Here is a 22,470-nt window from a genome sequence, read left to right on the forward strand (position 1 = left end):
CTGCCTCTCCCCGCCACGCTTGGAACAGAAGTTCACGAGAGTCAAAACACGGTCTTCTTTCCTGTTGCATTTCCAGCACTGAGATCAGTGCCCAGACGTAGTAGGCTCGCAACAACGAAGTAAATGAATTGTCAAACACAGTTACATTGTAACGGGAGGCAAGGGAGATCCTTTACCAACTGGGACATTACAAACTGCTCAAAGCTTTCCTGATGCGGGGGAGGCCTCAAGGTGTCTTGTTTATCATGTCCTAGTATCTTGGTAGAGATTATAAGAACTAGTGGCAAGAGAGAGAAAAAACTGGACTAACCATAGAAGCCACAAAAGAAATGTCTCGTTTCATCTCCTCTCAGTCACATCCAAGTGGTAGGAAGAGTTATGCTTAAAAATGTCCTCAGAAACAGGGGCACCTGGGTGGCTCAGTCAGTTGAGTGTCTGGCTTTGGCTCAGGTCATGATCTCACCGTTCGTGGGTTCAAGCCCCACGTTGGGCTCTGTGCTGACAGCTCAGTGCCTGGAGCCTGCTTCAGATTCCGTGTCCCCCTCTCTCTCTGCCCTACCCCTGCTTGTGCTCTCTGTCTTTCAAAGATGAATAAACATTAAAAAAAATTTTTTTTAATGTCCTCAGAAACAAGGTCACTGTCATTTGTGTCCCTACTTCTCTAGGACCTCCAGCCAATGTGCCTGGCAGCTCGGGATCTTATTATGTTAAGCTCTATGTGGAAGCATTCATGCGTCCAAATACTGTATTTTCGTCCCACAAAATGTCTTTATCAGCTGGTTCCTAAAAGGGGTTCCATAATGGAACTTGTTCAACATTCACCATTACTGTTATTTTTTTTCTTAGGGTCCTATAGTAAAGGTTTATCCACAAGTCCAAATCAGGATTTTTATTTATTTATTATATAATTAAAAAATTGTTTTTAATGTTTGTTTTTGAGAGAGACAGAGACAGAATGTGAGTGGGTTAGGGGCAGAGAGAAAGGGAGACACAGGATCCGAAGCAGGCCCCAGGCTCTGAGCTGTCAGCACAGAGCCCAACACAGGGCTCGAACTCGTGAAATGTGAGATCATGACCTGAGCCGAAGTCAGACACTTGACTTACTGAGCCACCAGGCACCCCCCGTACTGAATTTTAATTTAAATAAGAAGAGCATTAACATTAAGAAATATATTCTTCTTAGATTTTCTCTGAAGAAAAAGGGGGTAAAGGAAAAGTCTAATAACCAACATGATACACCTCCTTATCCCTCACACTACCCAGTCACATCTATGCCAAAACTTGTTTACTCTAGGCGGGGCTTTCCTTCACATCAGAAACATTTAATTTAGCGAGGGGTTGGGTGGGTTTGAGCACAATATATGTAACTTCAGTTTTTTAAGAAAAATTTTTAATGTTTATTTTTGAGAGAGAAAGAGACAGAACGTGAGTGGGGAAGGGGCAGAGAGAGAGGGAGACACAGAATCCAAAGCAGGCTCCAGGCTCCTAGATGTCAGCACAGAGCCCAACGCAGGGCTCGAACCCACAGACCGTGAGATCATGACCTGAGCTGAAGTCAGACGCTTAACCAACTGGGCCATCCAGGTGCCCCCATACCTTCCCTTTTTACAAGAAACTCAGATCTATATGAAAAAATTGCTAATGGTGTTACATATAATGCTACCTCTTCCATTTGCAAGGACATATCTTCTGTCACCTACAAATTCAAACAGTTTCCTCCGCTGCCCCACTAATTAGGTTCATGTGTTACCAGTAAATTTGAACGTTTTAAAATCCCACCGTCCCCGGGACACCTGAAGAATTCTTGGTGTGCAAAGCTCTTTAAAAGAGCTGAACAACCTAAAGAATATGACTTCTTTCCAACAATCCCAAATCTCCTCTTGTAACTATCAAATATAGTGACGGTTCAAAGTAAAATGAAAACATTTTTAAAATCCGTGGAGTAACACTGGCGTTGGGGGCAGGGGGAGAAGCTTCCAGAGGCCCAACACATCTAAAGGACTCCTGAGTTTTATGGACTTAAAAAAGGTGATCAGCCTTGAAAAGTCTTATTTGCTTGAAACAAGTCCAATTTTCGCCGTCACCTGGGCTCAGAAGCGGATTCGTTTCTACTTACTATCTGGCAGGGAAATACGGAGGGCGGGCTGCGGTCAGTGAGGTGGGGCTGAATGGCTGGGAACTCTCCTGAGTGCATTTGGAGTTCAGAAAGCTAGAAAGATTTTTTTTTTTCTTGGAAAGCTAGAGAGACTTCCTTGCTTTAGAAAGACATTAGTAGACTGCTACACCAGGTGGCCGCCCCTGAGCCCAGCGTTCAGTCTTTGTTACAGACATACCATAGGTGTGTTCAGTCACTGTACGGACATCTGCGCTTGATGGGACTGACACTAAGACTTTTTTACCCAAGGACCATTTTTCCCCGGTTGGGGGCGATATCACACCTGCTGAAGATGCATGTCCTAACAACAGCTACAGAAACTCAAGCTCATGTTCGACTGTTCACAGCCAGGAATTCCTAAATCCATAATAATTTAGCACTATTTCAGTCCAAACAAATCCAAATCATTTTCAAAATAAAAAGCTGAAGGAAACAATGTAATCTACAAAATACATAAGACTGGGCGAAATACTGCTCAGTCAGTAACATTCCAGTTAATTCTTTTGTGTTACTCTCAATTCCCAGGCTCTGAGACTTGCCTGTAGAACTAAGGATTCAATTACTGTTGAGTCTTACCCATTTCAAAAAGCAAACAACCAAACGACTTCCAAGAAAATATTTTTCTAGACGGTGGCAATGGGTAATTCTAGAAAACCAGATAAAAGTCATCTGTAGAAAGCACTGTAGTTTTGCGATTTACAAATGAAATTAACTAAACTGACTAATGTTTGCTGCTCCCACCAACCTGAATAAATGACTCACACAGTTATCTGGGTCATAAAAACAAATCAGTGCTTCGTTAGAAATTCACTCTGCCATCTGCATATATGAGGAGAAACTTACCCAACCAAAGAGTCCCGAAAACTCATTCATGTTCTATTACATCTCCAGAAAAAAAACCAAAAACAAAAAACAGCATTTTCAAATATGCATGGCAAGAATCTTAGTAAGCCTAAGATCCAGAATACTCATTAGCAATGCAAGATCTATCCTGTCCACTACAAGGAGCGTTCTGCGCTTTTATATTTTCTAGAAAATGAGGGGCAAAGAAAGTCCTCTGTACAAGCCAATAAAAAAAAAAGCTGCATCACATTAAAATGATGCCACCTACCTTCACCGTTCCATGTTCGTAACTGGAGCCCTGTGCCAGGTGCAGATAAGACATCATGAAAATATTCACCACGGCCCACTGTCTGTACATTTTGAAGATTTTAATATCCACTGATTACCAAGCAGTTGACATCAGGCAGCTAGAGAAAACTGTTTCAAAAGGCATTCTCCGGAAGGAAAGGAAACCCTAAGAGTTCACATGGAAAAACAAATCATCAGTTGTGATCAAAATCCAATGAAATGACTTCAATTAGTCAAGGAACGTTTCTGCACAATCTTATGGGGGGAGAGAGATGAAAAAAATTTTAAATGCTCTCATGCTCCAAAAATAATCAGAAGGTGGACATGACTTCCACTGGACATGAAAAAGCACTCCAAATTCATGTCACGTCCAGCAAATTAAACAAACAAACAAACCTCTCCACCCTATGCCCCGGGTTCTAGTTGCTTTGTAAGGAGGTGGTGCGGCCACTGATGTTAGCAGCTACAAGAAGCCTGGAACCCAATTCTGGATTCAAACTTTTTTTTTTCACAACCCTCATGGAAGGTTGCAGAAGTATGTGTCCTAAATCTGACAGATTTTGGCAGAAAATGCAGGGAAGTCTTGGCTGTAATCCTGTCGCGTCCCTACCAATAGCAGGGCAGTTTTCAAAACTGACTCAAACCCTCAGGACTGCTGTTCCTTTAACGCAGATAACCTGTAACGTGAAACCTCGGCACACAGGCGTCAATGTTGCACCACAATGCATTGTTCAGGAAGGGACCTCAGATGCTCACACATCTACTGCCAGGGACACGCAGAAAGCAATCAAATATGCTTAAAAAACTTACCTGTGCACAAAAAAAGCACATGAAAAGCCAAACATGCACAAAATGACTTTTTTTTAACAGAAGCTTAATAAGTTAGGTCAAATTAAGAACACTGATTTTTAAAGAAGCAACAATTAGGTTTATTTGCATGTACCGGGAAATACCTCACGTGCATTGCTATCAAAACCGTGTTATCACTTTAGTGTGCAATTCTTTAGAAGCACTGGCTAAGTCAGCTTTGGAAACAGAATATGCTGAATGGATGGATGCCACAAGTGGCAAAATTCTAGAAAGTACTGAGATCTGCTTTTGTGCTCTTCACTAGTTTCCAATCTTTGATTTCCAGGTTTTGGCTCGTTCAAACCCATTTTTTGCATTTCTGAAATCAAGGATGGCCTGAGAAATCTCTTCATTGGTGTTCATCACAAATGGACCTAGGGGAAAAAGAGACATTCAGTAAGTTCTGGGTGACGATAATATTTTCTTCTATCACTATAAATGGTATATATTTCTAGAGTTCTTTTTTAAAAACATTTTTAATGTTTATTTTTGAGAGAGAGAGAGTGAGAGAGTGAGCACGAGCAAGGGAAGGGCAAGGAGAGGGAGACAGAGGGAACCCAATGTGGGGCTCGAACTCACGAACCTCGAGATCATGATCTGAGCCAAAGTCGGACACTTATCCAACTGAGCCACCCAGGCGCCCCTGTATTCCTAGAGTTCTTAATCTGAAACTGACCCAGGCATATCTAAAGAGTAAAAGGTTATTTTGCAGCATCCAATCCCTGACAACTAGAATACAAGTTTCTTGACCAGGACTGTGTACGACTATAAAGACCAAACTCCAGATACACAAATGCAATTGCATCATCCACTCACCCCTGGGTTTGGTCCTATCAAAATCATTTTTATAGTTGTTAGTTTTTCTTCTTCTTCTTTTTTTTTTTATTGAGGTGTAACTGACAAACAACATTAGTTTCAGGTGGACAACGTAATGATTCAATATTCGTGTATGTTGTGAAATGATCACCACAGTAAGTCTAGTTAACATCCATCACCACACACGGTTATAAAATTATTTTTTCTTGTGGTAGGAACTTTGAAGCTTTACTGGAGTTGTTAGTTTTATAGCATTAGCTGATGTCAAGAATTGAACCGATCTGATGCAAGGAACTGGCAAATTTCATCATGGTTTTGGGGGTCTATGCAGTATACAAGGCTGCATACTTACATGAGGAGTTTAAGTCATCTTTGAACATTTGCAGCAACTCACTGACAGTAAATAGGAGGTTATAAAAATTACAAGTCAGGGGGGCTGGCAAACTTTTCCTGTAAAGGGCCAAACAGTACGTATTTTAGATTTTGTGGGTCAAACAGTGCCTGTCTCAACTACTCAGCTCTTCCGTTGAAGTGCAAAAGTAGCCACAGACAATAGGAAAGTGAATAGAGATGGATGTGTTCCAATAAAACTTTATTTACAAAAACATGCAGTTTGTTGGCACCTTTGTCTGATTCCTAGGTTTGGAGGATGGGGGTACAGTGCTAGAAGGAGGGATCGAAGGGGGAAAAGAATGAGGCGCCTGACAGGCAGGAAGAGGGCAGACTCCAGTAGGCTTTGGATGCCTTCTACGGGAAGAACTGTGGGGGTAATTCTGCAGGTGATCAGGGGTCACCCGAGGGTTAAGCAGATAGTAACGTCATCTGATTTGCAGTTTTTAAAGATTTTGGCATCAGGGTAGAGACGGTGTGTGGCCTAAGAGGCTGAGTTTTGGTGGTGGAACTGTTAAGGGCAGCTGGGATACAGGACACAGGAGGCTGTGGGTACAGCAAGGCGTTCGGCTCTGGATACTGTGACATGAAGGTACTGGAGACAACGGAATGGCTTCCTGGCAGAGGGACTTGATATATTGTCAGAAACATGGATCTGGGGCTCAGGAGAGAAATTTCATCTGGAAACAGACACTTGGCCTATATCGGATAGGAAAGCATGAGGGAGCCCTGATGTGCAAGATAAATAATCAGTCCAAGAGGGCACCCTGGAAAAGCCAACTTTTAAAGGACACACAGAAGAAAGGGAGATGGAACTCAGAAAATGAGAGCAGATCCTGGGCCAAGGACCAATTTCTCGCACAACATAACATCACGACAGTTTGGACTCGTGGAGCATCTCTCCTGTCTCCCAATTATTTTTCTGTAAAAATGGTGCGCTTCTGGGCTTCCATTTTGACACTCCCCTGGGGTATTCTGCCGTGCTTCTCAATTCAGAATGTGCACGTGAATCACCCGGGAATCTTACTAAAATGCATATTCTGATTCAGGAGGTCTAGAGTGGGGTCTGAGACTGCATTTCTCACTAACTTTCTAGTGATGCGCATACTGTTGGTTCATGGACCACACTGGGAGAAACGCGGGAAGCAAGCTTGGAGCCCTCCAACACCGAGCTGAGGGAGCTTGTCTCCTCAAATCCTTAAGAAGGAGAAGAAAACTAGAACCAGAGACCAGGTTTTTGTTTTTCTTTTCCTTTCCTTTTTTTGCATACTGTATCACTAAGTTTCTTATTTTTTTAAGTCGAGGTATAATTGATATACCTTGTATTGCTCTCAAGACGGACGACGTAATGATTCGATATTTGCAGATATTGTGAAACGATCACAATAAATCTAGTTAATATCCATCAGCACACACAGTTGCAGATTTCATTTCTTGTGATGAGAACTTTTAAGGCCTGTTCCCTTAGCAACTTTCTAACATGCACTATAGTATGATTAATTGTAGCTGCCAGGCTGTACATTCCATCCCCCAGAAAGCATGCTTTTCAATTGATCAACTCTACGGGTTATAGACGTGCAAATTATTTGATAGTTATCAATAATCTCATAAATACTCTTTCAAACTACAGTTTTCATCTTTTGTCTAGTTAAACCTTTATACTGCCTCCCGAGTAGTAAAAATGGCGTGAGTTCAATCTCTCGTTATGTAGAACCTAGGTGTGGCGGACAGCACAAAACATGGGGTCAGAAGACCAGGGTTCGAATCCCAGCTCCACTACTAACCATCGTTTCCCATCAGGGAAGCCACAGGGCAGAGCGACGGGCAACCCAACCTCCTAAGGTTGCCCTGAAGAGTAGGTGAATTTGCGGCAAGCACTTGGACCAATCCTAGTAAATGAGACATGCTACCCAAGTATCTGTTAGGTAAATAAATTAAGTATATTGATTTTGTTTCCCTCACTTATAAAAAAGGCCAGGACTACATTGATGCTGAGGACATTTCCTATTCCAACATTCAACGACATTCCATGCTTAAAGGTCCTTAGCTAGTTCATTACACTGGTACTGGTTCCCAAACAGCCGGAAGATGGTTGTGGCTGTCTGTACTTTTTTTTTTTTTTTTTTGTTTTTATTTATTTATTTATTTATTTTTTGTTTTTGTTTTTGTTTTTTTTTTAATATATGAAATTTACTGTCAAATTGGTTTCCATACAACACCCAGTGCTCATCCCAAAAGGTGCCCTCCTCAATACCCATCACCCACCCTGCCCTCCCTCCCACCCCCCATCAACCCTCAGTTTGTTCTCAGTTTTTAACAGTCTCTTATGCTTTGGCTCTCTCCCACTCTAACCTCTTTTTTTTTTTTTTCTTTTCTTTCCTTCCCCTCCCCCATGGGTTTCTGTTATGTTTCTCAGGATCCACATAAGAGTGAAACCATATGGTATCTGTCTTTCTCTGTATGGCTTATTTCACTTAGCATCACACTCTCCAGTTCCATCCATGTTGCTACAAAAGGCCATATTTCATTTTTTCTCATTGCCACGTAGTACTCCATTGTGTATATAAACCACAATTTCTTTATCCATTCATCAGTTGATGGACATTTAGGCTCTTTCCATAATTTGGCTATTGTTGAGAGTGCCGCTATAAACATTGGGGTACAGGTGCCCCTATGCATCAGTACTCCTGTATCCCTTGGATAAATTCCTAGCAGTGCTATTGCTGGGTCATAGGGTAGGTCTATTTTTAATTTTCTGAGGAACCTCCACACTGCTTTCCAGAGCGGCTGCACCAATTTGCATTCCCACCAACAGTGCAAGAGGGTTCCTGTTTCTCCACATCCTCTCCAGCATCTATAGTCTCCTGATTTCTTCATTTTGGCCACTCTGACTGGCGTGAGGTGGTATCTGAGTGTGGTTTTGATTTGTATTTCCCTGATAAGGAGCGACGTTGAGCATCTTTTCATGTGCCTGTTGGCCATCCGGATGTCTTCTTTAGAGAAGTGTCTATTCATGTTTTCTGCCCATTTCTTCACTGGGTTATTTGTTTTTCGGGTGTGGAGTTTGATGAGCTCTTTAGGTTGTGGCTGTCTTTAAATGTGCACAGGTAGAAGAAAAACTTTCTGGGGTTTAAAGAGTTATAAAAGAGAACTAGCCAGCCAAACAAGATGCTTTGCCTCTCATTAACAGAGATGTCAAGGGATGTATCTATCTGGTCTGGTTACTCGGAGTGTGAACGTATGGCACGTGCAGTGTTCCTGAGATCCAAGCCTCTGAGACAGGCGTCGCCTAACACAAATGGAGGACGGCTCCGAGCAATCCCAGCGCTTCGGTCCGTCACCGAGTTTGGTCAGACTCTGGGTTTTCCTCATTGGTGCAGAGGAGATCATTAAACTCAAAAGCCTCAGATCCCACACATCCTTTGTGCACCTAAATTCTAGTTGCTGTTAATAAACATCGTGACTCCTCTCAATCTGTCTTCAGGCTTTCTCCAGAAGAACAAACTATTTCGGCCCTCTTCCAGCAAGATAAAAGGAAGCAAGAACCACGAGCCTTTGGGGTGGAAATTGAAGCATGCAAAATGGAGGTCAGATGCTACATGCTTAGTGGAGTACAATTTAATGTTTTTCCTGTAAGTCATTAATCGAACAAGAAAGAATATTAAAATTTTTTTTTATATTTTTAAATAATCTCTACACCCAGTGTGGGGCTCGAATTCACAACCCTGAGATCAAGAGTCGCACATTTGGCTGCCTGAGCCAGCCAGGCACTCCACAGAAGAATAGTTTGTAAACTATCAGTGTTCTTTAAATGTATGACCAGCTGGGTTTTTTTTTTTTCTGAAATCATGGTTTATGTGTGGGAATTCATGCAAGGCAATATAATGGGATTTTAATGCATGCTAAATTTAATAATATATGTTTTATAGGCATTTATCTAAATAAGTTGGCAAAATGTTTTTTAAATTTTTTAATGTTTATTTATGAGAGAGGGAGAGAGAGAGCCAGCATGAGTGGGGGAGGGGCACAGAGAGAGGGAGACACAGAATCGGAAGCAGGCTCCAGGCTCCAAGCTGTCAGCACAGAGCCTGACACAGGGCTTGAACCCATGACCTGAGACGAAGTCAGACGCTTAACTGACTGAGCCACCTAGGAGCCCCGGCAAAAACATTTTTTAATAAAAATGAACTAATAATATGTTGGAGTCTACATCCTTTCTCATTTAATAAAACAACAATATTATGAGGAAGTTAAGGCAAAGAAGTGAGGTGACTGGATACTTATTCCAGGATTTTCTGCCTCTGTTTTTTTTTTTTTTTAATACTGATTCAAATAATTCACATACTTCCAAAGGAATATTTTTAAGTGGTCCCTATTTTTCACAAAAAATGCAATAGACTACAAATGGTATTGAAATCACTGTTGTTTTTAGTAAAAATAAAAATGATATTCAAGCAGCAGGCCACAAAACATTTCTTTAAGTTCAAGTTCCCTATGACGCAACGCAAAACACCGTTTTTGTTTTCCCCATAGTTCTAAGTTCAATGTCGTCCACATGATAGGTACTCAGCGAATGTCTCTTTACAAGAAACAGAGAATGAATGTAGAAATAAGTGCCATGTATGTATTTTCCTCCTACAAAATCTTTGCAGATAAAGAGACAAGAGGAAAATACAGCTACTCTTCCCAGTAATAATACTATATTGGTACACTACTTTCAAAGGAGAAAATCACCCAGGAAAATTGCCATCATTTGGGGCTTACCATGCTGGACGACTGGTTCTCCTAATGGCTCCCCAGCAATTAGGATGAAGTGGTTTCTCTCAGGATCCTCAAGTCAAGGAAGAAAACATCAAACAATAAACATGCATACTTTTGAATGTCAAATTAGAAACAATTTGAAGCCGACATGCTGGCCAAATGGACAACGTTCCTAATTCCTCTTTTTTAAGTTTTATTTACTTAAGTAAGCTCTGCAGCCCTCGTGGGGCTCGAACTCAGAACCCTGAGATCAAGAGTCACATGCTCCTCCGACAGAGCTGGCCAGATGCCCTGGAAACACTTATTCCTTAAGATGATTGGTAGCAATCAGCACTCAAGACTAAGCCCAACCACCAAAAGGTTAACCTTCTCAGATAAAGGAGAATGCAAATTAAGATTTTCTTCAACCGGGAACACCTATAAGACAAACTATGTAATTTACTTATCTTATTACAGGGTTTATAACCTCCCATTAACAATTTTTAAAAGGGAGGATTATGCAAATCCAAAAGTAAGATTTTATTACTTTTGACATTTCTTCATGTAAAACGTGCCCCAGAAATGTTGCACTAAACGGAACCTTATAAAAACATCCAAGTGGCATCTGCTCAGGTAAATTTCTCTCCCAAAGAGTCCTGTTATATTAAAGTCTCCAAAAGTTTTTCTTTAGAGGGGAGCCTGGGTGGCTCTGTCGGTTAAGCATCTGACTCTTGGTTTTGGTTCAGGTCATGATCTCACAGTTTCGTGGGCTCGAGCCCTGCATCAGGCTCAGAGCCTGCTTGGGATTCTCTCTCTCTCTGTCTCTGTCTCTGTCTCTGTCTCTCTCTCTCTCTCTCTGCCCCTCCTCAACTCACGCTGTCTCTGTCTCCCCCAAAATATAAATAAATAAACTTAAAAAAAGTTTTTCTTTAGAATTAAGATTAGGTGTTTTTCCCTGAAACTGAAAAAAGTAGTAATTATAATATCCAGTGCAAGTGTGGATGCAGGGGAAGATACACGTTTATATCTTTGGCAGATTTTTAATTGACACATCAATCCTTCCAGAGAACACTCTGAAAATATGACTCCAAGCCCCCAGTATCACTGATGTCCTCTGACCCAGTAATGCCAGAGAAACCAGCAGAAGACCCCTCCCCCACCACACTTGTGAGAAATAGTAACTGTTGTAAGCCATCAGGGTTTAGGGTGATTTGTTAACCACTAATAGACAACTGAACAGTATGTAATTCTTTTCAGGCACCTCTTAGGTTAATCTCATTAAGAATAAAATCATAAATAAAGCAATAATGATCAGGTACTTTAAAATAAAGCCTTCAAAAATGGTTTAAAACTTCACCTTACCCTAATAATATAGCATATTTCTAAATGTATGATATAGTATACTACATATTACATTTATATGCTTCTAATACAAAGCCCTTTTTAGAAAATTAATATTTTTTTAAGTTTTAATTTTTTTAATTTTTGAGAGCGTGTGTGTGCGCAAGTGGGAGAGGGACAGAGTGAAAGAGAGAGGGAGAGAGAGAGAATCTCAAGCAGACTCTGCACTGTCAGTGTGGAACCCAATGTGGGGCTTGAACCCATGAACCTTGAGATCATGACCTGAGCCAAAATCAAGAGTCGGACGCTTAACCGACTGAGCCACCCAGGTGCCCCTCTAATACAAAGCTCTTTAATTGGAAATCATTGTAATGTTACTAGTACCAGAAAACTTATCACTGGATTCAATAAAAATAATGAATTCTTTAAAACTTCCATGTAGTAAACCCACACACACAAACTCCTATTATACAGGACTCACATTGGTTTCTCCTTCTGCCTCCAACTTTAAAATATTAAAAGGCAATTTGGGTACAATGATTTCTGCAGAAGTCTTAACTTACTCCCTACAGTCCCAGGGCTGGTGTCATTTAGTACATCCACCCAGGGGATGCTTTGCGGTTATCAGGTCTCTAAGTCAGAGCTGGAAGACAGAAGAGTGCTACTATAGAGGAATACAAGAAAATAGCTTAACGTCCATGATGGAAATGGAAAAAAAAAAACCAACTATGGAAAACAGGCACAGAAGCTTAGAACTTAGTCTAGGACCACTTACTGTAGAAGCCAACAGGCTCTAAAGACATCATCATACTTTACAGCTCAGGACAATAATACACACGCTGATGATCCAAGGAAAGGGTAGGGTTTCTATCTGAAGTGATTTCTTTTTCTTCAATATCCTGTTTAAATGACTAAAAATTCAACTTAAAAAAATGCAGTTATCAACAAAGATTTATTTCCGAAGAGCTCTGGAGTGGTGAAACGTTAGTGTGAATCAACGGACATTTGAAGGAAAAGTTAGAAAAATAGTTCTGATCCTCTGGACTACACCATGTATAATTTAATCGGAAAGACGTCACTGCATAGTGTTTTGAAGTGCTTTTTCAGAGAAGACACGCTTGAGTTTTAGGGTCAGGAGGCAGAGGGGAAAGGGTTGGGGGTTAGGGAAAGGGGGAGAGGAAAGGCCGACCTAGTGTGCCATGCATGCACCGACTCCTCAGAATGTTTCTTTCTCTTTCTTCTCTCTCTCTCTTTCTTTCTTTCTTAAGAATGTAAGTCTCTTAATTCAGACAATGCTTCTGTTGTGGATGGCAGAATATCCCACAGTTTACACATTTAGGATGGTGATAAAAGTTTAAAAATAAAAGTGTTGCTTCTTTTGATATTATTCAGATAAAATGATGACTTTCCATTTATAATTTGGACAGTAAAATAAAAGGGCCCTGGCATTTGATCTGAAATGAAAAATGGTTTCACTGCAGGGTGTTGAGGAGTTCAGCACTTTGCTTTTCCATTTCAGAAAACTTAAGGATGGTCCAAGCTTTCTTTAATGCCTTTTCCACAAAATTAACCTCTCAGTAGCCCCTTCTCCTCTATGCTAAACCAGATGTTTGATGTCCTTTTCTTGTTTCCTAAATGTATCTTTTTTTCTGTCCTTACCTAGCCCTCTTTCGTGAAAGCTTATAGTCTTTCTGGATATTCAGTAGAGTGCCAATGTGGTTACAAGCCCCTATCTTGAAAAGTCCTCGTCTACAGTGACCTTGTGTGGAGTGTCAAATGATGAAGATCATGCACAAGGAAGGAGAATGAACAGCTGTTTCAGACATGAGTCCTTGTGAGGACCTAAGTAAATGCCTTTTGGGGTTTGATGAAAAGACCCCATAGAAAGATGACAGAGGCCCACTTATGGCTTCATGTCTAATTACCCCAGTGGAAGGTCATGATCTTTTAGGGCCCAGACCATGTCTTTTACTTTGGTGAATCTTCTCAGACTCCTTAGTTCAGAGTTAGACCCTTCTGGGTTTACTGAATAACTTACGTTTACAAATTGCTCGTTATCTCATAAATATGATCGCCAAGACATGCCTTGAGTTTCACTGATACTGACAATAAACGATCAACACCCAGCTGAAGGCCCTATGATTCATTTAAGGTGCTGATAACTTCTACTAGTCTTGAGGATGTCCTCATAGTTGGATTGATTCTGAAGCTGGAGATGGCAGGAGGACGCTGAGGATGAATCTGAGAGCATGCTTTAGGTTTAAGGACACTTATTCTAGTGATACATTACCTGAAAACAACTACCAGAGAGAAACCGAGTTTTCGCATGACTTAACTGCATGCAGTCATTCTTACTGGATTTCACTGTCTACGCTTCTTAGGCCAATTGAAAGATAAAACAATGAACTATTGTCAGTTTTTACAAATTAATGGTCATGAATTATTACACATAAGTAAGCAAAAAAGTTGTCTCTGGTTTTCATAGGGTGTTTTATTTCTGTCTTTCAATCTTTAGTTTAACCAAATGTCGATCTGTATTAATTTTAGCAAGGTCCCCATGAATGGTGCCAGTTAAAGAGTACCATGACTCTCAAGTACTGTTTTGAGGGCAGCTAATGAAGAATTAATTGTCTACCTTGACAAACTACAAGTGAATTTGCTAATCCATGAGGCTAAGGGTTTCCTCAGCAGGACATCAATATAAACATACATCTAAAGGTGACATCGAGCCTTTCCTATCAAACCTATGTGCTCCTGATCAGGGAGCGATGCTGGTCACAAGAGCACCAACTATGGGCCAGAGCAGCACAGGGACCCTTAGCCCCTGAAACAGAGTCTGTTCTAGGGTGACCAGAACCGTCCAGGATTAAATACCCAGAGAAGCATGGAGCTGATCCTAATCTCTAAGAACTCTGAAAAAGCTAAGACTATTTTGAGGCCATTGTTGGGAGTCTGGGCTTCCTCCAAGAAGTCAGAGGGTCTGGCCTAACGACTCTTAAATCTAGCATAAACCAAGCCCCATGTAGTTGCCATCTGCCACGGAAGACTTCAGAGTAAGGGTCACAGAAGACAATCCACCCTTGGAAAGAAGACAGGGGTCCCTGAAGCCTAAAATGTGCTGACGTAAGACAAGTCAAATGCTAAGATGGAGCAGGAAACCTGGAGACAGAAATGACGAGAATGACATCAACCCTTGCGTGCCCTCCTCTCCCACCCCAGCGGGTTGGTTACTCTAGAGGAAACCACCCATATGTGGTTAACTGGGAAGACAGGCATGATTGCGGAAGACTCAGAAGTAAGGAGTAGCGAAAGTCCTAGGAGCCAGGGAGTATACCAAATCCTTCTTCTTATTCTTTATGTTTATTATTTTGGGGAGGGGGGGCAGAGAGAGGGGGTCAGAGGATCTGAAGTGGGCTCTGCACTGACAGCAGAGAGCCCGATGCGGGCCTCGAACTCACAAACTGTGAGATCGTGATCTGAGCCGAAGTCGGACGCTCAACCTACTGAGCTATCCAAGTGGCCCCCAAATCCTTATTCTTGACCACAACTCAGTGCAAATGGGATTAAGGGGAACATTAGGAAGTCACATCTTCCTTCTCTAATCCTCAGGCTTTAGTTCCACGTGAAGATAACCCTTGCCTGGGGCCTGGAGTGAATCAGGACACTTAAGAGGCTTTTTCTAGCTGTAGAAACTGCTATGTGCCCTGAACCTTACGGCCTAAAGTATAAATCCTCATTAGGTAACATGTATCTGACATGACTATCTGTTAAATTAGGTGTTTAGATCAGTGAACCTTCTGGCTACCATTATTGGGCACCCATTACATACTAGACCAGGGGTTAGCACACTTTTCCTTGTAAAGAGCCAGAGAATAAGTATTCTAGGCTTTGTGGGTCATCTAGTCTCTGCTGCAAGCACTCAACTGTACCGTTGTGGTGTGAAAGCATCCACAAACAGAAAGGAATGGGCGTGGCTGTGATCCGACAAAACTTTATTTACAAAACCAGGTTTGAATTTGACCTACTGGACATAATTTACCAATCCCTGTGCTAGACCTGGAGTGGACTCTTGACATACGTAATCTCACATATTCTTTCTAGCAACTCTATGCAGGGGGCATCATTATTTTGATTTTGTAGACAACGAAACTGAATCTCAGAGAGGTTGAAAAACATCTCCAAAGTCACACAGCTAACAAATGGCAAGACCAAGATTCACACCTTCACTATCTCCTTCCCGTTGTAATCTAAGGGGGACTAACTATTTCTTCGTGGATAGAAGCATCACACACCCATTGAAATATTAATTTTTAACAATAATTTTCTCATAGAAATCTTTCTAATGCCTGAATGGCTCTGGCTATGTTCATACCCAGCAATAATTACAGAAGTCTACACAACAGAGTGGTGTCCCTGGAGCCACTGAACTGACGCTTTAGCCAACTCTTTGCTATCCCAGGCTGCCCCCTCTTCCCCCCTGCCCCCCGCCCGGCCCGCCGCCTTTCTGGCTCCCCTCAGCAACTCTTTCTGGTGGCTCATTCCAGTTTCCAAATCCTTGTCATCTGCAATGTGCCCTCTGCTAGATTATAGGAAGAATCAAGGTGTCAAGTTAAACCCAATAATGTGACAAACAAATCCACAACCAGTTGGCTCTGGTCTGTGTGCAGCTTCTGGGCCTCCTTCCTGCACTGGCCCGAAACCATTTCTGTGGGTCCAAAGTGGCAGTTTCAAACAGTTCAACCTAATAATCGAGGTGCATGGACCCCGATATGCACATTTTCTATGGTGCTCATGAGGTTTCCCTTCTATTTACTCCATAGGTGAGCTGCCACAAAAGCGGGCGAAGATGCCATAATTCTTCAAATCCACTGCATTCCACAACACCGGGATCAGAGCGGCCCGAGGCAGGCAGATCGCCTCTCTGCCAGTCACCTGCACACCGAAGTTGTTTCCACCCCTACTTTTCAAAATTCATCTTGTCAGGAGCTTTTGCACAACCGTCTCTTCAATCCTCTTGATTAGAATGACACAAAGCCATCAGACTGGCTTAGCAGGCTCACAAGAGAGTGAGATAATCACTTAAGGGAATGAAATAGAAATATCAGAAACTCTACCTAAGAAGCAGGGGTTCAACACCAAGGGACTATGAAACGCATCATAGGTTCCTCTCAGTTCGACTTGCAAAGGGCTCGTTGTGAGCATGGAGATCTGTATTTATACTCCTAGATGGTTGATCCATTTTCACTGATGGCACAAATAAATCAATTGTATAAAGAAAGAAAATTAAGAGACAAGCACATGTTGCCTCCAGATTCAAATTTCTAGGGATAAACAATAGAGACTTCAGGCGATTCCTGACGATGAGGGATCGGCATTGATAAAACCTTAAAATAAACCAATAGAAACAATAGATGTTAATGAAAGGTGTTGACAAATTTGTGGCATAGTTTCTTTGCCTAAGGAAGACAGAACATTTTCCAGCCACACAGAAGAGGTAGTAGGCATTTACCTGTAAACTGGTAGAAAGTGCAATTTAAGAAAACAAAAGATTTTTAATACTTACCCTGTTCTGCACCTGGACACTGTCACCCTCCCCCAGCACTGCCGTGTGATGAGGTTCTATTTTTTGTTGTGCATCATCAGGCCCTACAAAAGAGATGAGCCACGAAACTGAATGTTCTTTATAGGACGTTTATCATATGGTTACAAATTTGGTTAACTAGATAGCGCCATAATTTTAGTTTCAACCTCAGAAATAAGAGACTTAGGAATCTTGGGATGGTATGGTTTCAAATGTCATTAGGGAAACACACGTATAACTGCACCATAAACTTCTCCTTTTAACATTTTAATGACTTCACTGAATTAAAAAACAACAACACTCTTCAGAGGTGGGGACTTGGCATATGACAAAGGGTTCATGGCACAAAAAAGATGAAGGACCTCCGTCCCGGAAGCGGTGGCATGCCGGTCAACGTTTAAAAGTGGCTTTGGGAGAGAAGTGGGAGAATGAGGCCAATTTTCGGTGTGTGCTCATTTCCGTGGTGGAAATGCTCCCACTGCGGCCAATTTCAAGCTACCGACTTGAGGCCAGGGAAGAGGTGCACAATCGGCTCCCGCGAGCCGGCAACAGCCGGCCCCAGTGCACCCCTAAAGGTTCCTTCTGTACTGAAAATTCAGGTCAACAGAAGTAAACAATAGAACTCCACTGACTTTCTACTCATGCACGGGTCTGGCAATGAAACAGAGGTCTGGCAGTCTAAGAATAATCTCATTTAGATCTCGGTAATATCTTTAACTGTGATATGGAGAAGCATTTTATTAAGTGTGCTTTACGGGGATTCCCTGGGAGCAACGGATCGTGTCTTTTATCTTCGACTCGTTCATACACAACACCCATGTACATTATCCACACGGTCTACTCCTGGCCCCTCTTTTGTCATGCAGATGTTCCATCATACATAAGCCAAAACAACTTATAAAGCCCCTTCACTGCCTTTACGGAGGGAGCTGGCAAAAGGCAGTTCTCAAATAAGGCTGAATTGAGATCCTCTGTACCTCCAAGCAGGAGAGCTTGCTTGACTGTCGTGTTCACCAGTCTGGGAGCAATTCTGGATTTAGATATCAGGGGTTCATGTTTTTCTAACAGCGTCAATCCTAACTTTACGCGGAGCCCGATTTCTGCCCCCACTCTTTGCTGTTCTAGGAGAGGAACCACAAGGCTGATTCTGAAGAGGCCATATGATATGTCTCAGCCTAGGCAGACGGTTTTTATAGACACTAGGGTCAGGTTTCCAGGTCTGTCATTGTAAGTGTAACTTGCTTCTGTATTATTTTATGAAATGGTTTTTTTAATGTTTATTTTTGAGAGAGAGAGAGAGAAAAAAAAACACAAGCATGCGCACATGAGCACGGGAGGGGCAGAAAGAGAGAATCCCAGGCCAACTCAGAGCTTGATCTCAGGAACTGAATCACGAGATCATGACCTGAGCCAAAATCAAGAGCTGGATGTTTCACCGACTGAGCCACCCAGGTGCCCCCATTTTACAAAATGTTTAAAACAGGATCCCCGAGGGGCGCCTGGGTGGCTCAGTCGGTTAAGCGTCCGACTTCAGCTCAGGTCACGATCTTGCGGTCCGTGAGTTCGAGCCCCGCGTCGGGCTCTGGGCTGATGGCTCAGAGCCTGGAGCCTGCTTCCGATTCTGTGTCTCCCTCTCTCTCTCTGCCCCTCCCCCGTTCATGCTCTGTCTCTCTCTGTTGCAAAAATAAATAAAACCTTAAAAAAAAAATTAAAAAAAAAAAATAAAACAGGATCCCCGAAAACAAAGACTGCTTTTATATTCATATCATTTCTATGTCATTTCACCCACCTGGTTATCTCCTGAACCTAAAATAAGTCTCAAAGAAAAGACACTTTATTGTTTCTGCCTACTTTCAATTATAAATGGAGCCAAATCAGATAATAAATAGTTTCCATTGAGAAGCTTCGCCAAGAATGTTAAATCTAATAGCGCAGTTAAGGAAGATTTAACTGAAAACAATTGAATTGCAAATATTTTTGTTTGCCTAAACAGTCCTCAAAGGGCAAAATACTTTAAAACATATTTTCGAGTTAGTGCTGCAGCTTCAGTGTGTGATTAATCGCGGGGCAACTCTCCCCCATATGCCAGATTGCCTTTCTCTTCTCTTTATAAGAAGTGCTGCCACAGGGCTAGCTAGCCATTTCAGACATTCTGGCACTTCCAGTAGAGTCTGATATCATCGATTTTATAGGTACAAAGCTCTCTTATCTGATGCAATCAGGGTCATTAACTGAAAAAGACAATCAACTGCCTCCAACATTTTAAATTAAATTTTTAAAATGTTTATTTATTTTGAGACAGAGAGAGAGAGAGAGAGAGAGAGAGAAAGTGTGTGCAGGGGAGGAGCAGGGAGAGAGGGAGAGAGAGAAGCCCAAGGAGGTTCTACACTGTCAGTGTCCAGCCTGACACGGGGCTTGATCCCACGATGCAGGGCTCGATCCCATGAACCATGAGACCACGACCTGAGCCGAAATCTAGAGTCAGACGTTTAACCGACTGAGCCACCCAGGTGCCCCTCCACATTTTAAATTAAAGTGTAAACGTGCATACATTTGCCAATATTTAGAAATACAGTGAAAGTTAGTTCGCTGATTAGATTGAAGCACTGTCTTTCTAAAGCAGAACCATAATGACTATAACCACTGAAATCCTTCTAGATGATTTGTTTCCCCCAGTCTTTTTCGGTCATCTTCCCCATACGTTAGCAATTCACTTTTACAAAGCATTTGACTTAGTGGTCCTAGAAATACCAACTTTTTTAATGCTTACTTCATTAATTTACATGTGGTTTCAGTGAACCACATAATTGCAATTATTACTGCAACTGGCCTAACAGATCTGAGAACAAGCACAGCTGCCTTGAAGTGCACTTGAATCTGGCCTGAAGGAGTAGCGATGGGCTGGCAGACCAGGGTTGCTGATCACCCTGGGTGTCCAAGAACCTCACGCCACATGTTTCTGTGAAATGAGCACATTGCTTAGTCCGGTTCATTCTAGGCAAGCGTAGGTCAATTCGGAGGGCTTCTGGTGTTTCTGCACCTCTACTGAGATTCGGGGGCTGTGTCAAACTTAATACTCCCCAGAACCAGAAGCAAAGGGCTGAGCACATACTAAGCATGAATAATTACTTATTTAAATAAGTCTGAAACATCTCACTACCCGCATAAGCCAGTTAGGTGTCATTTCAATACCCACAAATATTTTTAGATTTCTAAATATATTAAGTTTATTTTTGAGCGAGAGTGAGAGAGAGAGAGAGAGACAGAGTGTGAGTGGGGGAGGGACAGAGAGAGAGGGAGACACAGAATCCGAAGCAGGCTCCATGCTCCAAGCTGTCAGCACAGAGCCCAATGTGGGGCTCGAACCCACAAACCATGAGATCCTGACCTGAGCTCAAGTCAGACACTTAACCAACTGAGCCACTCAGGCACTCCTCTAAATCGATTTTCTAGGCCCAAACAGTATACCTGATACTGGCCCCTCTAGGAGGCTGACATCCAAGCCGTAGGGATATAGGATATGAGTTGCTCTCCCCTTTGATATCTGTGTCAATGTGTAACGTCATTCTCATCTCGGCTGCAGGCAAGGGACTCGGTGTTAGTATCCTGGGGATTTATTGGCTTTCTGCCTATGCGGTTTTTAGTTTCTGAGTTTTAAAAATCATATACTGCACATATTTCAGCTGAGGGCTGGGCAAAGGACCTGTTAACTCTGTAAAAGATTGTCGTCGAAGATCTCCGGCCATCTCTAACGTTAAAGCCTCCACCTGTCCTTTTTCACAATCTACCAGTGTCCGTCTTTTAAGAACTTCCTGCATCAATTAATATTCTTTGAGTCCTCCTACATCTCCATTTTATGGAATCTCCCCAGATTACTTTCTCAACCCAAACTGCAGTCTATTTATTCCAGACCCATGCACATTTATAACATCGATTCCAACAGAACGGAGGTACAGGACATTTTGGAAAAGACAATTACTTGCTTATCAGTTCCTGCCATCTGTGCCCGGCTGGTGCCATCCTGGCTTTAAACGCAAGATTAAACTGAGGCAGTTAAATCAGAAAGTGTTTTCTAGATTCTCTCTTACAGGTTTTATACGTCAGTACATAATAACCATCTCTGCTTTGTCTTTTTTCCTTTGATGATTTGTTCTTGCCCTTTTGTTTTTCTCATGAACATCTCTATTAGGGGGGTGGTTAGGAGGAAAAGAAGGAGATAAAATTCAATTGAGGTCATTTGGCCAGTCACTCATTGGCTACAGCCGAGTCCCAAGAGGCCAGTTATGCGAGCTGGATTCTCTCCACGGTCCAGTTTACCCTGGACAGATGCAAGTTCGTTCCAACGCTACAGACCGTGACCCCATTTCCTGCCAGATGTTTTGCACTTGTGGCCCATGGTCATGAGAGGTGACCAGGCCAGTGAATAGAAACGACTCCGGAAACTCCTGACTCACCTCAAGAAAAACAAGTGGATGTACCGGTCATTCTTATCCCTCCAATTGCTGAGCTTTTCACTTGTTTAATTCTTGGACTGAAGGTCTGTCAGGAAACAAGGCTGAAACTACTGACTAAAACAGGTTTTGAATGCCAGAGGGGAGGAGGTAGTGGGGGGGGATGGGCAAAATGAGTGAAGGGGAGGGGGAGGTACAGGCTTCCAGTTATGGAATGAATCAGTCACAAGGATGGAAGGCACGGCACAGGGAATACAGTCAGTGGTGGCACAATGGTGACAGACGGCAGGTACAGGTGTGGTGAGCACAGTATCACCTGCAGACCAGGCGAATCACTGCTATCCACCTGAAACTAACGTAACATTGTGTGGCAACCATACCTCAATTTAATGAAAACAGGTTTCGAAGATGATTTGTTCATTTTTCTCCATTTCATCCTCCACACCACCATTTAAACCAAAATAAAATATGACCTGTCGTAGAGTCCAGAAGCTAAGAAAGGTTTTTACATTCTTAAGTGGTTGAAAAATATCAAAACAAAGGCATTGCATGACCCGTGAAAAATCTATGAACTTCACATTTCCGTGGCCATCAAGTTTTATTAGAATAGCCACCCCAACAGCTCACATATCACTGTGGCCACTTTTGTGCTACAAGGGCAAGAATGATTTGTCGCGACTAAAACTGTATGGTCCACGAAGACAATAATATTTATTATCTGGCCCTTTGTAACAAGTTCGCTGCCCCTGCCCTTTCTCCTTCTACACAGGCATTTCTGGTATCCTTATCACCTCAGAATTCACATGCTTTATTACTTTCCATTTGTGCAGATTATTTTGTTGCTCTTGAAACCACAAGTCAATGGCGCTACATCCATAAAAATGGTTTTTACTCTCCATTTGTATAAAGTTCTTTGTGACACTCAAGATTTTCAAAAGATCATAAGACAAATGATGCTTCATCTCTTCCAGATGGTGAACATAGTTTACGTGTGATCCTTGTGATACCACTACATT

At 42.1% G+C, this 22,470-nt stretch overlaps 2 protein-coding genes across 5 annotated transcripts in view; both read right to left on the minus strand.

Annotated features, from left to right (window-relative positions):
• The window catches only part of VEGFD (vascular endothelial growth factor D), a 35,101-nt gene extending 31,053 nt beyond the window's left edge, over positions 1 to 4,048 (minus strand). The window contains exons 1-2 of the mRNA XM_049643478.1: positions 3,683 to 4,048; positions 3,267 to 3,452 (exon numbers count right to left, since the gene is read on the minus strand). Of these exons, the coding sequence (XP_049499435.1) occupies positions 3,267 to 3,356 (90 nt within the window). The 5' untranslated portion in view covers positions 3,357 to 3,452; positions 3,683 to 4,048. The remainder of the gene's footprint in view (positions 1 to 3,266; positions 3,453 to 3,682) is intronic.
• Positions 4,049 to 4,196: 148 nt separating this feature from the next.
• PIR (pirin) overlaps positions 4,197 to 22,470 on the minus strand; it is a 90,394-nt gene continuing 72,120 nt past the window's right edge. For 2 of the 4 annotated variants that reach the window (XM_049643481.1, XM_049643480.1), the window contains 3 exons: positions 16,986 to 17,068; positions 10,106 to 10,172; positions 4,198 to 4,509 (listed from right to left, as the gene is read on the minus strand). In XM_049643481.1, the coding sequence (XP_049499438.1) occupies positions 4,397 to 4,509; positions 10,106 to 10,172; positions 16,986 to 17,068 (263 nt within the window). In that variant the 3' untranslated portion in view covers positions 4,198 to 4,396. Of the gene's footprint in view, positions 4,510 to 10,105; positions 10,173 to 16,985; positions 17,069 to 22,470 lie in introns of all 4 variants that reach the window. The other 2 variants (XM_049643479.1, XM_049643482.1) reach the window with 2 other exon arrangements.

This window comes from Panthera uncia, chromosome X, assembly GCF_023721935.1.
Source record: "Panthera uncia isolate 11264 chromosome X, Puncia_PCG_1.0, whole genome shotgun sequence".
Classification (NCBI taxonomy): Eukaryota; Metazoa; Chordata; class Mammalia; order Carnivora; family Felidae; genus Panthera; species Panthera uncia.